General features: G+C 47.1%; 1 protein-coding gene across 1 annotated transcript in view; it reads left to right on the top strand.

Moving 5' to 3' along the window:
- TIPRL (TOR signaling pathway regulator) overlaps positions 1-13,719 on the top strand; it is a 51,416-nt gene extending 37,697 nt beyond the window's left edge. Inside the window, exons 5-7 of the mRNA XM_033942495.1 lie at positions 57-152; positions 6,500-6,562; positions 12,937-13,719. Of these exons, the coding sequence (XP_033798386.1) occupies positions 57-152; positions 6,500-6,562; positions 12,937-13,062 (285 nt within the window). The 3' untranslated portion in view covers positions 13,063-13,719. The remainder of the gene's footprint in view (positions 1-56; positions 153-6,499; positions 6,563-12,936) is intronic.
- Positions 13,720-13,948: the final 229 nt, after the last annotated feature.

Here is a 13,948-nt window from a genome sequence, read left to right as displayed (position 1 = left end):
TTCCTGCATTGCTCTGCTTCTCAGTATGACTATATAACTGTGACCTTTCTTTGCAGAGGGTGATGCCGTCCAGCTTCTTCCTGTTGCTGAGGTATTTCTTGCGCGTGGATGGTGTGCTAATAAGAATGAACGATACAAGACTTTATCATGAGGTAAACTCCTTGCATGTTCATTCATGTCTCATGCCTTTCACTGGGATTCTGGGGAGGCCTGGAAAAATGCTCCAGGACCCTTTGAATGGGGCAAAATCTTGGACTTTGAGAGACATGGTACTTGAGGGCAGCAGCTGCTCAACTGACTGAGTTCACATATTGCCTACATCATTACTTCAGTTCTAAATATATTCTTTTAATATTGATTTCATATTTTATTTGAAACATTTTATATTCCTACTACTACTTATCATTTCTATAGCACTACTAGATGTACTCGGTGCTATACACATTATATGCAGGTACTTTCTTTGTCCCTAGTGGGCTCATAATCAAGGATGTATTTTTATACCTAGAGCAGTGGAGAGTTCAGTGACTTGCCCAGGGTCACAAGGAGCTGTAGTGGGAATCAAGCTCCACTCCTACCAATTCATAGTTCTTGTAATTTAAATTGCTGCTTTCAGGAGCTGATCTCATTAGGGGATGCTCTCCTGGTGCTGAGGATATCTCGTAAATCTTTTCTGCATCCCCAGTCAGAGAATTTAAGAACTGGTGGTCTTCCGTAAAGATGAGAGAAAAGGAGCAGAGTTGGACTGAGGCTTCTAGCCAGGGACACTGGAAAACTGCATTTGTCAAAACACACTAAGACAAAGCAAACCCCAAATGTCACACATCAAAATGTTCAGGCTGTTGGACTACCTTTGGAGATGAGACTTTTTTTTAAATTTTCCACTATTTCCTTAGCAGCTGTTTAGCAATTTTATTTAGATTGGCTGGCAAACAGTGAAGGTAGTACATGCAGATTATCTTGTGGGTATCCTGAAAACACCCTTACTGGCTGGGTGTGTTCCGAAGACTGAGTGGAGAACCCCTGCTTTATAGAATACTGCGGTAACCTCAAATATGTGACTATCTGGGAAAATATAATTAAAGTTGCCAATCCAAAATGTTGACAATGGCCGTTTTTGGGGGGAGGGGGGTTTAATGTCATGGATCTATAAGAAGTCTGGAAAAAGTTATTTGTTTGAACTTCTGTAACTGTTTATTTTTTCATTTAAAAGGATGGGGGGAACTGTTGTATTACATATTTGTTTGCTCTAACACAATGGTTCTCAACCTTTCTTTTGTTGTGTTGCACCTTGCAGGCAGTGTTCCTAAGTATGACACACTGAACACTAAGGCCCTCTTTTACTAAACCGTGATAGAGGTTTTTACAGCAGCCCAGGGCTTTCATCCTGCTCCGACACTCATAGGAATTCTATGAGCATTGGAGCATTTAGCACTCTGGACTGCAGTAAAAACCTCTATTGCGGCTTAATAAGTTTCTAACTTCATTTATTTTATCAGTGAGAAATCTTGGACAGTTGCATACAGTTTTTCAATACAGAATTAAAAGTAGGAAAATTCACAATATACTTACTGTCGACATCATTAAAATTTTATCCATTTTAGAGTCTGTACAGCTTATCATACAATACAAATATATTTAACAGCAACACAGATTCTTTATCTTCCCTCCAGACCGGCACAGAAACTGATGATAATAGCTCACCACGACCAGCAGGTGGAGACTGAGAGTGTGAGCTATTACCATCAGTTTTTGTGCCAGTCTGGAGGGACTAAAAGAAAGAAAATTAGAACTAATTAGAACCTAATTTATCCATCCTTCTATGGCCAAGTATTGTGAAGTAACACAAAACCCTGAAAATCTGCTCCTTGAAAACTATGTGATGAACAGCATATGGGCAGCAGGCCTGCAGCATTTCCATTTGAGAGTCAGATGTACAAAGTTTTAGCAACCCAGTGGAAAACACTGAGTTTGGAGCGAGTTTCATTTTACTGGTGATGCTCAGAACAAATAGCATGCAAATTTATATGCACATTATTTGTGCTGAGTATGAGTGAAAGGGGAAGAACTTAGCCTGGACCCTGTGCACAAGAGCTGATCATTAGGCATAGCCCTTGTGATCAGGTGTACAACAAATTTAAAATCAGGTACTCTAAGCATTTTCCCTTTCTGTCCCGTGGACTCGCAATCCAGCGGGAAGGTAAGTAGCTTTCCCAGGTTCAAACCCACACCCTCAGAGTGCTGAGGTAACGACTCTAACCACTAAGCCACCCCCGCTACATTGTGCATGGCTGTGCTGATGGAGCTCTGGTAAGTATCAGCAAACAAACAAACAAAAAAAGACTTGCCACAACAAATAGACTTCACCTGCGGCTGGAAGTTTGTTTGTTTTTTGCTGCTGCTTACTGGAGCTCTATGAGTACAGCCCTACACAGTGGTTAGCGCTGCTACCTCAGTGCCCTGAGGTTGTGGGTTTGATCCTGGGCAAGTTTTAGAGTGATTTGTACTCAGCTGTTGAGCGTGTTTTCTGTACGTGTGTGTTCTGTTCCTATCAAAAATCGAATCGAAAAACTCACGCCTGCCTTTTTGCGGCTCCGACTCTGCCGCTGCCTGGGGAGAAAGCTAGATGGAAGGGCAGAAGGCTGAAAGCTCCTGCCCTACAGCGCTGGACTGCTGGAGGAGTTAAGGTAAGGGGGATCCTGCTTGCCTCTGGGTGGGGGGCCCTGCCTGCCTCCCCTGCCACTAGGCCTGCCTGCCTGTCTGTCTATCACTAGGCCTGTCTGCCTGTCACTAAGCTTCTATGTCTGCCTGTCACTAGGCCACTAGGCCTGCCTGCCCTGTCCCGGCCTAGCACTAGACCACCAGAGGGGGAACAGGGTTCAGAGCCTGGCAAGGAGTGTGGGGTTGGGTGCAGAGCCTGATAGGGAGAATTTGGTTCAGAATGTTTTTTTTCTTGTTTTCCTCCTCTAATTCTTGGGTACGTCTTATGGTCAGGTGCATCTTATGGAGCAAAAAATACCGGATAATCCCCATCATGCTTGGCATGGTGGAGACAACCAAAAGAAAAAACTGCAGGAATGGTGTACAAGACACCAAGTCTTTAATGAGCAAACATATATTTAATCATAGATATAATCATAAAACAGTTTGTATCCACAAGGGTTGGTGAGCCCGAACCCGACACTTTCGCTATTGTTCCTGCACCACGTAGGAACTTACTCAGATTGCTACGCCGTTCACCACACCATTATTTCCAGTTGTTATCCATAAGGTTTTCCTGTATATGGTATTTTTTTGGACCCAGAGGAAGGAGTGTTTCTTTGAAACACGGACCATGTCAGGTCAGGGCTCACCAAACCTTGTGGATACAAACTCTTTTATGATTACATCGATGATTAAATATATGTTTGTTCATTAAAGACTTGGCGTCTTGTACACCATTCATGCAGTTTTTTCTTTTGTTTTTCGATTCGATATATCACTGCAGTTTTGTTGGATTCTTTACTTGTGTTTGCCTCATGGTGGAGACAACTGGCATTTAAGCATGCGTAATGAGCCCACACAGAATGTGGTGGGGTGGGGGAGGGGGAGCTTGTCTTTAGCTACCTTGTTGGGCAGATTGGATGAACCAGGCAGGTCTTTTTCTGCCTTCATTTACTGAGTTACTGTATATTTAGGTGTCTTGAACAACTGCTCCTATGCCCTCAAGTATATTGGGTAAAGAAATAGGGTCTCTAAGAAATATGCATGGGGTAGTAGGTGAGTGGTGATGTTACGTTGTATGTTCGTGGGTTATATGTGTGTGGGGAAACTGTTTTTTTAATGTGGGTGTGTAGGTGGATTGGGGAAAATGGCTTTAGAGGAGTAGCCTGATAGTTAGTGCAGTAGGTTAAAAAGCTATGGAACTGGGTTCAATTCCCACTGCAGCTGCTGGTAACTCTGGGCAAGTCATTTAACTCTCCATTGCTCCAGGCACAAAACGTAGATTCTGAGCCCACTAGGGACAGAGATAGTACCTGCATATAATAAATGTGAACTATTTTGGTTGTACCACAGAATGGCAGTATATCAAATCCATGACCCTTTACCTTTATTGAAAAAATGTTTATCCCAAACTATCCTACCATTCAGGTATGTATGTTTAACTTTGGAAACAGAAGGAAAGCTGTAGTTGAAGTAACTTGGTGCCAGACTTTGTCAACTGCTTCACTTCACTTATTTTTCCCTATCTCTCTATGCTCAGAGGCAAAATGCTAGAAGAGTGAGGGGTGGAAGCTTTTGGAACTGGACATTGTTGAACATTTTGCAGCAACTGTTTCACACAAAGCAGTAGGGAATTTGGGAGGCTCAGTTCTCTAAAAATATTGCCCTAAGATTTATAGTTTTTGAATCTGTTGAAAATATTCACGTCTTCTTTCTCCGTGACAATTAGGTGCCATTTTTTTTTTTTTTTTAGAAAGTTATTGTGCTGAGAAACATGAATCCTTTATATAAAATTTTTTCCAGCACTTCTTATGTTGGAAATCACCAATGAGCAAAGTTGCCACTTCCTGTGATCAGTGAAAAATGATATTCTTAACTTATTAAGGTTATTTTTTCTACTGATGCAGAGTATACCACTATGAGGGGAAACCCTTTGCATGTAAAAGTACTCTTGTATTTTTAGATGGGACCTAATTTTGCATGTGGTGCAAGTTGATGCGTACTTGTATCAGACATGTGCAGGGGTATTTGGGTAAAATATACATGTAAAGTATGTGCTAACATTTATGCTTGCTCTTGAGTGGGTATAATGTCTGTCAGTCTATGGGTTGATGCTCAGAAATCAACCTAACTCCCCAATGCTCAGTGCTAATGTATGCAAATATAATGTACTATGAGACCAAAAATAAGGGAAGAAACATGCCTAGTGCATGGGGAGAAGAGTTTTGTGATAAGCACAGCTCTTGTGTGCATACTGTATACTCGAATATAAACCAAGATTTTTGTTCCAAAAATGGGGGTCTCAGTTTCTATTTGAGTCAGCGCCCCTCCCCCCCCCACCTCCCGGACCATCAGTAAGCCCTTGTGGTTCAGCAATGGGCTGGGACAGGAAGGATCCCCCCACCTCCTGTTCTGGTTGACTCTGACACATCCCACCTTCCAAACTTTAAAGCAAAACTACATTTAAAGCCCTAGTGGTCCAGCGGTGAACCAAGGCGGGAGCAATCTTCCTATGCTTTTGCTCTGAGCAGAGCTGCTATCTGAAAAGGCTGTTGCGACTTCTCGTGACAACCTCGCAAGACTGCGGGAACTCATAAGGCTGGCACGAGAACTTGCAGCAGCTGTTTCAGATAGCAGCTGTGCACAGGGCAGGAGCATAGGAAGATTGCTCCTTCCCCGGTTCACGCTGGACCACCAGAGCTTTAAAGGTAGGCTTTTAAAAGTCTGGGAGGGCGGTGGGATGTGTCAGAGTCAGCCGAGGCAGGAGGGATCCCTCCTGTCCTGGCCCACCAGGGCTTACAGCCGGTCCAGAGGAAACCTGCAAGGCAACAGGCAAGGGAGTTAGATTGGGTGCAGAGTCTGGCAGGGCAGGGAAGAAAGTGAGTGGGCTGGGTTCAGAACCTGATGGGGAGCGAGGCAGGAAGGGAGGGGGGCTGGGTGCAGAGCCTGACAGGGCTGGAAGGGAGGGGAATGGGGCAGAGCCTGGCATGGAGGGAGGGTCACTGGGTGCAGAGCCAGTGAGTGAAAGTGAGGGGCTGAGAGCAGAGCCTGACCAGGTAGAGCACTTATATATAATCCCCCCCTCCCCCAGTTTATATTCAAGTCAACCTTTTTTCTTCCTTATTTGGGGGAAAAAAAGGTCCCCACGGTTTATATTCAGATTGGTTTATATTCGAGTATACACAGCACTCAGGCAAACTAGGAAGTCAAGAATACATCAGTGCTGTTCTTTTGCACCTTTAAGGATATTTTTAAAAATTCCCTTGAAAGGCTTATATTTAAGCACAGAAAACAGGCACCAGTGTGTTCTTTCACTCTGAGGTTTGCTTGGACTTGCACACATTTGCTTTTCATTGCACGGGCTTCCTTCCGGTTCTGAAATAAATAAAAATTGGCAAATTTTAAGCTGAAAAAATTAAAAAATCCTCTCTTCAAACATCCCAGTGCCAGCTCTGAGCTGACATTATGTTTCCAGTGGTAAGGGTAGGGTTTGTGTGCTGTTCTCTCAGCATTGGGCGATCTTATTTACATCTATTTGACTACATTTAAATATAATTTGCCCTAATCTTTGGCACACATGCTGTTTCCTGCGCTGAAGCCCTCTAAACATTCTGTGCAGAGCAACACTGGCACTGGTCAGCTTTAGCACTGGCATTAGGTTCTGAGCATCAGCTTATAGGTATGGTTTAGTCCAGATTTATAAAAATACTAGAAATCTACATGCCTTTAAAAATAGACACCCATTGTAAAATTACCCTCTATATGTTTATATATCAAATGTCTGCCTTTTCAACAGGGTGACAAGAATTTCATGCTACGAGAATACACTTCTAGAGAAAGCAAAATAATTAACTTGAAGGTACGTAGTGGTCTTTTCATGCTTCAGAGGAGTTGCCTGCTTCATGGATGCCTCTTTCCACAGGCCAGTTGCAGAAATTCCACTAGGCCACATTTTGGAAGCTACAGTTATGAGTAGCAGCACCCAAACAAAATTTACAGTTCTAGTTCAGAGGCCCCCAAACCTGGTCCTTGAGTCTCACAAATTGGTCGGTTTTTGAAATTTCTATACTGAACATGCAGGATGTGGCAGCATATGGTGAAGGCAAGCTAAACAGATACATCTTATGCATTCGATGTTGAACAGTTTGCAGCCTTCATGGGCTAGGTTTGGGGACCTCTGTTTTTAGATTCTAGTCCCTTCCATTGCTGTTACATTGAAAACACCCAGTCCAAATTGTAGGTACTGGTGTCATAACTGAGGAAGAATGGAAAATGCCTGCTTATTTGTTGCTATTAAAATGCCATTTGAGTTAAATACATTATCCCAGGACAAGCAGGCAGCATATTCTTAACGCATGGGTGACGTCACCGACGGAGCCCTCGGTACGGACCTTTTTAACTAGAAGTTTCTAGTTGGCCGCACCGCGCGTGCGCGAGTGCCTTCCCGCCCGACGGAGGAGTGCGTGGTCCCCAGTTTCTTCGTTTCCGCGGAGCGAAGAAGACGCGTGTGTTTTTCAACGGCCGTTGAACTCACTTTTTTGCCTTCCCGCTCGCGAATTTTTTCTTATTTTATTTGTATTCACCTTCGGGTTTCTTTTCTTTTAGTTGCAAAAAAAAAAAAAAAAAAAACTTTGATTTTTTCTATCTTTTTTCGTTTTGCCCCGGCGGGGCCTGTTGCCATTATCCAGGCCTCGGGATTCGATTTTGCGGAGGCTGTTTTCCCCTTCATGCCCCCGCAGGTCGGTTTCAAGAAGTGCCAGCGGTGTGCACGCCCGATCTCCCTCACTGACCCACACAATTGGTGTTTACAGTGTTTGGGGCCAGAGCATCGGGCGGACTCCTGCACCCGCTGTGCCACTCTTAAAAAGCGGACACTTAAAAACCGAAAAATCCAACAAGATCTGTTGTTCGGCACCGGGTCGACCATGGAATCCTCGACTTCGACAGCGGTACCACAAAAATCGGCACCGTCGGCTTCGACGACGCCCGACCCCACATCGGCGCCGCTGGCGCAAGGTAAGCCGGCTAAGAAGCCTACCCCTTCCCTCGAGCGCCCCCCAGCCACAGTGGCGACACCGACCCTGCCGGCCTCGAGCCGAGCCCAAAAGCGCTCCGTCCCGATTTCGGTGAGTGCCTCATCATCGGCCTCCTCATCGCCGGGACGTAGAGCGGCACCTAAGGAACCGAAGAAAAAGAAAGCGGTTCCGGTGCCTCCCCTGGATGACCGAATTGCGGCCATCCTCCAGGGTCAACTGCAAGACCAGCTGAAACGTCAGTTCGAGCAATTGTTGCCTACTATCCTGGCACCGCTCCTTCCGGTACCAGACCGGCCCGAGCCCCGTACCGAGCCACCGGTGTCCACCCCATCGGTACCTATTAATACCTCCATGCCGATTCTCTCGGCCCAACATGCCACTGCGGATCCTCCTCGGGACCGAGCGGAGCACCATTCTTCCCGGGACCGGGACCGACGCCGGTCCTCTTCCCCCGGTACCGTTTCGGTACGCTCTGCGAAATCTTTGTCCAAGACTCACCATACCGACCCTTCCACCCCGGTGTCGCGTCATGCACACCCGGAGGTCCGGGACCCAGACTTGTGGGAAGAGTCTCCCCCCGGTACCGAGGAAGATCTCTCCTCCTCTGATGAGGATCCCTCAGCTCCTGATGCCACCTCCAGGCCTGAGCAATCCTCCTTCTCAAAGTTTCTCAGGGAGATGTCTGCCGCCCTATCCCTCCCTCTGGAATCAGACTCCAAGAAATCCCAAGCCTTTCTAGAGGCTCTGGATTTTGAGCAACCTCCCAAGGAGTTTCTTAAACTACCCGTGCATGACATCCTACGGGAGACTTTCTATAAAAATTGGGAAAACCCCCTTACAGTACCTGGGGCCCCACGCAAGTTAGATAACCTTTATAGGGTTATCCCTATTCCAGGATTCGATAAGTCACAACTTCCCCATGAGTCCCTCCTGGTTGAATCCACCTTAAAGAAGACTCAGGGCTCCAGTGTCTATGCCTCCACCCCTCCTGGCAGAGAGGGTAAAACCATGGACAAGTTTGGCAAGAGGCTCTATCAGAATGCCATGTTGGCCAACAGGGCGAACAACTATTCCTTCCATTTTTCATTCTACATGAAACACTTGGTCCAGCAGTTGTCAGCCCTCCAGAAGTATCTCCCAGAGAGGAAGATCCCACTTTTCCAGCAACACATCTCTGGTCTCCTCCAATTGAGAAAGTTCCTGGTCCGCTCGATTTATGATTCCTTCGAGCTTACCTCCCGTGCCTCTGCCATGGCTGTAGCCATGCGCCGCCTGGCCTGGCTGAGAGTCTCAGACTTGGACATTAATCACCAAGATCGTCTAGCCAACGCCCCTTGTCTTGGGGATGAACTGTTTGGAGAGTCCCTGGATTCCACCACCCAAAAACTCTCTGCGCATGAAACTAGGTGGGACACCCTGATTAAACCGAAAAAGAAGGCTCCGCCTACACGTCCTTACAGGCCTCAAACCTCATACCAGCGCAGATTCTCAGCCAGACCACTCAACCCGCCTTCCCAACAGTCTCGGCGGCCACGGCAGCAACATCACCAGGCGCAGGCACGTTCTCAATCCACTCAACCTAACAAGCCTCTGCCTTCTGCTAAGCCGTCTCAGCCCTTTTGACTCTTCTCTCCAGGGCATAGCCAGTCTTCCACCTTCGCTACCTCTTCCACAACCAATCGGAGGTCGTCTCACCATTTTCTCCAGCCGTTGGGAGGTCATCACATCGGACCAGTGGGTCCTCAACATCATCCACCACGGCTACTCTCTCAACTTCCAGACTCTTCCACCGGACAACCCTCCCGTAGAGTCTGCTTCTCATTCATCTCAAATCCCCCTCCTCCTGAGGGAGGTTCAATCCCTCCTTCTTCTCAATGCCATCGAAGAGGTCCCTCCAGAACAAAGGGGTCAGGGATTCTACTCCCGCTACTTCCTGGTACCCAAAAAGACAGGAGACCTCCGTCCCATTCTCGATCTCAGGAACCTCAACAAACACCTCGTCAAGGAGAAGTTCAGAATGCTTTCCCTTGCCACGCTCTACCCTCTTCTCTCTCAACACGACTGGCTATGTTCCCTGGACCTCAAGGAGGCCTACACTCACATCTCCATCAATCAGACTTCTCACCGCTACCTGCGTTTCCAGGTACACCACCATCACTATCAGTACAAGGTGCTTCCCTTTGGCCTCGCCTCATCTCCCAGGGTATTCACCAAGTGCCTGATAGTGGTAGCGGCCTTCCTCAGATCTCACAACCTCCAAGTGTTCCCCTACTTGGACGATTGGTTGGTGAAAGCACCGTCGCCTCAACTTGTGCTACAGGCTACTCATCACACCATCTCTCTCCTCCATCTCTTGGGGTTCGAGATCAACTACCCCAAGTCGCATCTGCTTCCCACCCAGCGACTTCAATTCATCGGAGCTGTTCTGGACACCACTCTAATGAGGGCTTTTCTTCCCTCCGATCGTCAGTGGACCCTGCTCCATCTCTGTCGTCAGGTCCTCATGCATTCCACCATTCCTGCCCGACAAATGATGGTCCTCCTGGGCCACATGGCATCGACAGTTCATGTCCTTCCTCTGGCACGCCTCCATCTCCGGACACCTCAATGGACTCTCGCCAACCAATGGTCACAAACGACGGATCATCTTTCTCATCCCATCTCTGTGACATTATCTCTTCAGCAATCTCTCCAATGGTGGTTGAACTCCTCAAATCTTTCCAGGGGTCTACTCTTTCATCTACCCCCTCACTCCATGACCATCACCACAGATGCCTCCCCCTATGCGTGGGGAGCCCATCTAGGGGATCTACGCACCCAGGGTCTTTGGACCCCACAAGAGCGTCAGCATCACATCAATTTCCTGGAACTCAGAGCCATGTTCTACGCTCTCAAAGCGTTCCAGCATCTTCTCTGCCCCCAGGTTCTTCTCCTGTGCACAGACAATCAAGTCGCCATGTACTACATAAACAAACAAGGCGGCACCGGATCTCGCCTCCTTTGCCTCGAGGCCCTACGCATCTGGACCTGGGCCACGGCCCGCAATCTTTTCCTCAAGGCGATCTATATCCAGGGCGAACAGAACTCCCTGGCCGACAATCTCAGCCGCATACTTCAACCTCACGAGTGGACACTGGATCCTCCAACACTCCACTCCATCTTTGCTCGATGGGGCACTCCGCAGGTGGATCTCTTTGCAGCACCTCACAATCATCAGCTGCCCCAATTCTGTTCAAGACTCTTCTCTCCTCATCGTCTGGCACCAGATGCATTCCTGCTCGATTGGAAGGATCGGTTCCTGTATGCCTTCCCTCCACTTCCTCTGATGTTGCGGACCTTGTTCAAGCTCCGCAGGGACAGGGCCACCATGATTCTCATCGCCCCTCGATGGCCACGACAACACTGGTTCTCCCTCCTGCTTCAACTCAGCTCCAGGGAGCCCATTCCTCTTCCTGTGTTTCCTACTCTACTTACACAGCAGCATCAATCTCTACTACATCCCAATCTGTCTTCGCTCCACCTGACAGCTTGGTTTCTCTCGGGCTGACCTCTCCAGAGAATCTATCTCAGCCTGTCCGTCTCATTTTGGACGCCTCCAGGAAACCGGCCACCCTCCAATGTTACCATCAGAAGTGGTCCAGGTTCTCCTCCTGGTGTCTGCGGCATCATCAGGATCCCACCTCTTTGGCGGTGGAATCTGTACTGGACTATTTGCTCTCTCTGTCCAATGCTGGTCTCAAATCTACCTCCATCAGAGTCCACCTCAGTGCCATCACTGCTTTTCACGAGCCTATCCTCGGAAAACCCCTCACGGCTCACCCTCTGGTTTCCCGGTTCATGAGAGGTCTCTTCAATGTCAAACCACCTCTGAAGCCTCCTCCTGTCGTCTGGGACCTGAATGTGGTTTTATCAGCTCTCATGAAGCCTCCTTTTGAGCCTCTTGCCTCAACTTCGCTCAAATTCCTTACCTGGAAGGTGCTCTTCCTGATTGCCATCACCTCTGCCAGGAGGGTTAGTGAGCTGCATGCACTGGTCGCTGATCCACCTTTCACTGTTTTTCACCATGACAAGGTGGTCCTGCGCACCCATCCTAAATTTCTTCCTAAGGTGGTCTCAGCTTTTCACCTCAACCAGTCCATTGTGTTGCCTGTCTTTTTCCCTAAGCCCCATTCCCATCCTGGGGAACAGGCACTGCACACGCTGGATTGTAAGCGTGCCCTAGCCTACTATCTTGACCGTACCAGGGCTCACCGCTCCTCTCCTCAGCTTTTTTTGTCATTCGACCCTAACCGTATGGGTCATCCTGTTTCCAAACGAACGCTTTCCAATTGGCTTGCTGCCTGTATCGCGTTCTGCTATGCTCGGGCCGGTCTGTCACTGGAAGGTGCTGTCACGGCACACAGAGTCCGAGCTATGGCTGCTTCTGTGGCTTTCCTCCGCTCCACGCCCATCGAGGAAATCTGCAAGGCGGCCACTTGGTCCTCAGTTCACACGTTCACTACTCACTACTGTCTGGATGCCTTCTCCAGACGGGATGGACACTTCGGCCAATCTGTGTTACAAAATTTATTTTCCTAATGGCCAACCATCCCTCCTCCCTCTTTGTTAGCTTGGAGGTCACCCATGCGTTAAGAATATGCTGCCTGCTTGTCCTGGGATAAAGCACAGTTACTTACCGTAACAGGTGTTATCCAGGGACAGCAGGCAGATATTCTTACGTCCCACCCACCTCCCCGGGTTGGCTTCTTAGCTGGCTTATCCTAACTGGGGACCACGCACTCCTCCGTCGGGCGGGAAGGCACTCGCGCACGCGCGGTGCGGCCAACTAGAAACTTCTAGTTAAAAAGGTCCGTACCGAGGGCTCCGTCGGTGACGTCACCCATGCGTTAAGAATATCTGCCTGCTGTCCCTGGATAACACCTGTTACGGTAAGTAACTGTGCTTTCTGTTTCAGTAATACAAACCTGTCCTAGGGGACCCCTAGCCAGTGAAGTTTCCGGGATATCTGCAGTGATTATTCATGAGTTAGATTTGCATGTACTGGAGATAGTGCATGCAAATCAAATTCATGAATATTCATTGTGATATCTTGAAAGTCTCACTGCCTGGGGGTCCCCCAGGGCAGGTTTGGGAACCAGTGCAGGAGAATATGTCAAACTCTTGACATGCTAAGGTTCTGTTCTTTTTCTTTTTACAGCATGTTTCAGCCGCTCTATTTACGGAGCCCAATGAGATCTCCCAGCATTTACCCGTGACAGAGACAATCTATGAAAAATTGGAATTCCCAGATGCACTTGATTGTAAATCTGCAGCCTCCACATAAAGCACAAAAGTGCAGTCAAAGCTAACATAATTCTAATTGGGCCTGGATGTGGGTGAGAGGACTGGAACTTATAGGAAAGATAAATGGCTTTTCATTTTCTTAACACAGGCTTTTCTTCTCTGTGAGTGGGGCAAGGTTCAGTAAAGACACTTTCCAGTAGCCCTTGTACAAACTGAATCTTAGTGTATACAGATTTCACTCTCTGCTTAAGCTTTTTTTTTTTTTTTTTTGCAATGCAAAACCATGCTGTTGGTTGCGTTTTTTTTCTAAATAACACAGTATGCTTTCATTCTCCTCCATACCATTCTGAAACATTTCTCTTGAATGTAATAATAAAAGCATATTGCCCATTTAGAAATTTCAGATCACTCTTGTCACGTGTGGATGACAATATAGTTGTCACACACATTCTGTCACCGATCATACAGCAATCTAACACAAAAAGTGAAGACTAAAGTTTTTAGGTGTAGATATAATTTTTGTAGATGTCTTCTGACAGCCAGAGAGAAATATATTGAAAGAAAGAAATGGCATAGACAAGTTTTTAAATCTGTCCCTATAATGCTTAATAGATTGGTGCTCAGTATAGGTTTTCTTTTTTAACTATAAATACTACCTGTATAAAGCATATAGATTAAATAGATTATTTTAAGTTAACCTCTTGTTGCTTGAGAGTCTCCATACTACCTCCCTATAGGGTTTGAAACTTGTTTTCTGTTGGCAAACAGAATTGAATCGGGCACCTAATTGGATATCACACAGCGCTTTGACAGAAAAGCTCAGAGCTCAGAACTATGCATTGAGTTCTGGGAATATGCAATCTTTCCAGCTTGTGAAGCCGCATTTTTCACAGAATGTAGGGCTAGAGTTGAGACTTCCAGATTGA

The sequence above is a fragment of the Geotrypetes seraphini genome, chromosome 4 (genome assembly GCF_902459505.1).
Source record: "Geotrypetes seraphini chromosome 4, aGeoSer1.1, whole genome shotgun sequence".
In the NCBI taxonomy this organism is placed as follows: Eukaryota; Metazoa; Chordata; class Amphibia; order Gymnophiona; family Dermophiidae; genus Geotrypetes; species Geotrypetes seraphini.
This window is presented reverse-complemented; position numbering and strand designations above follow the sequence as displayed.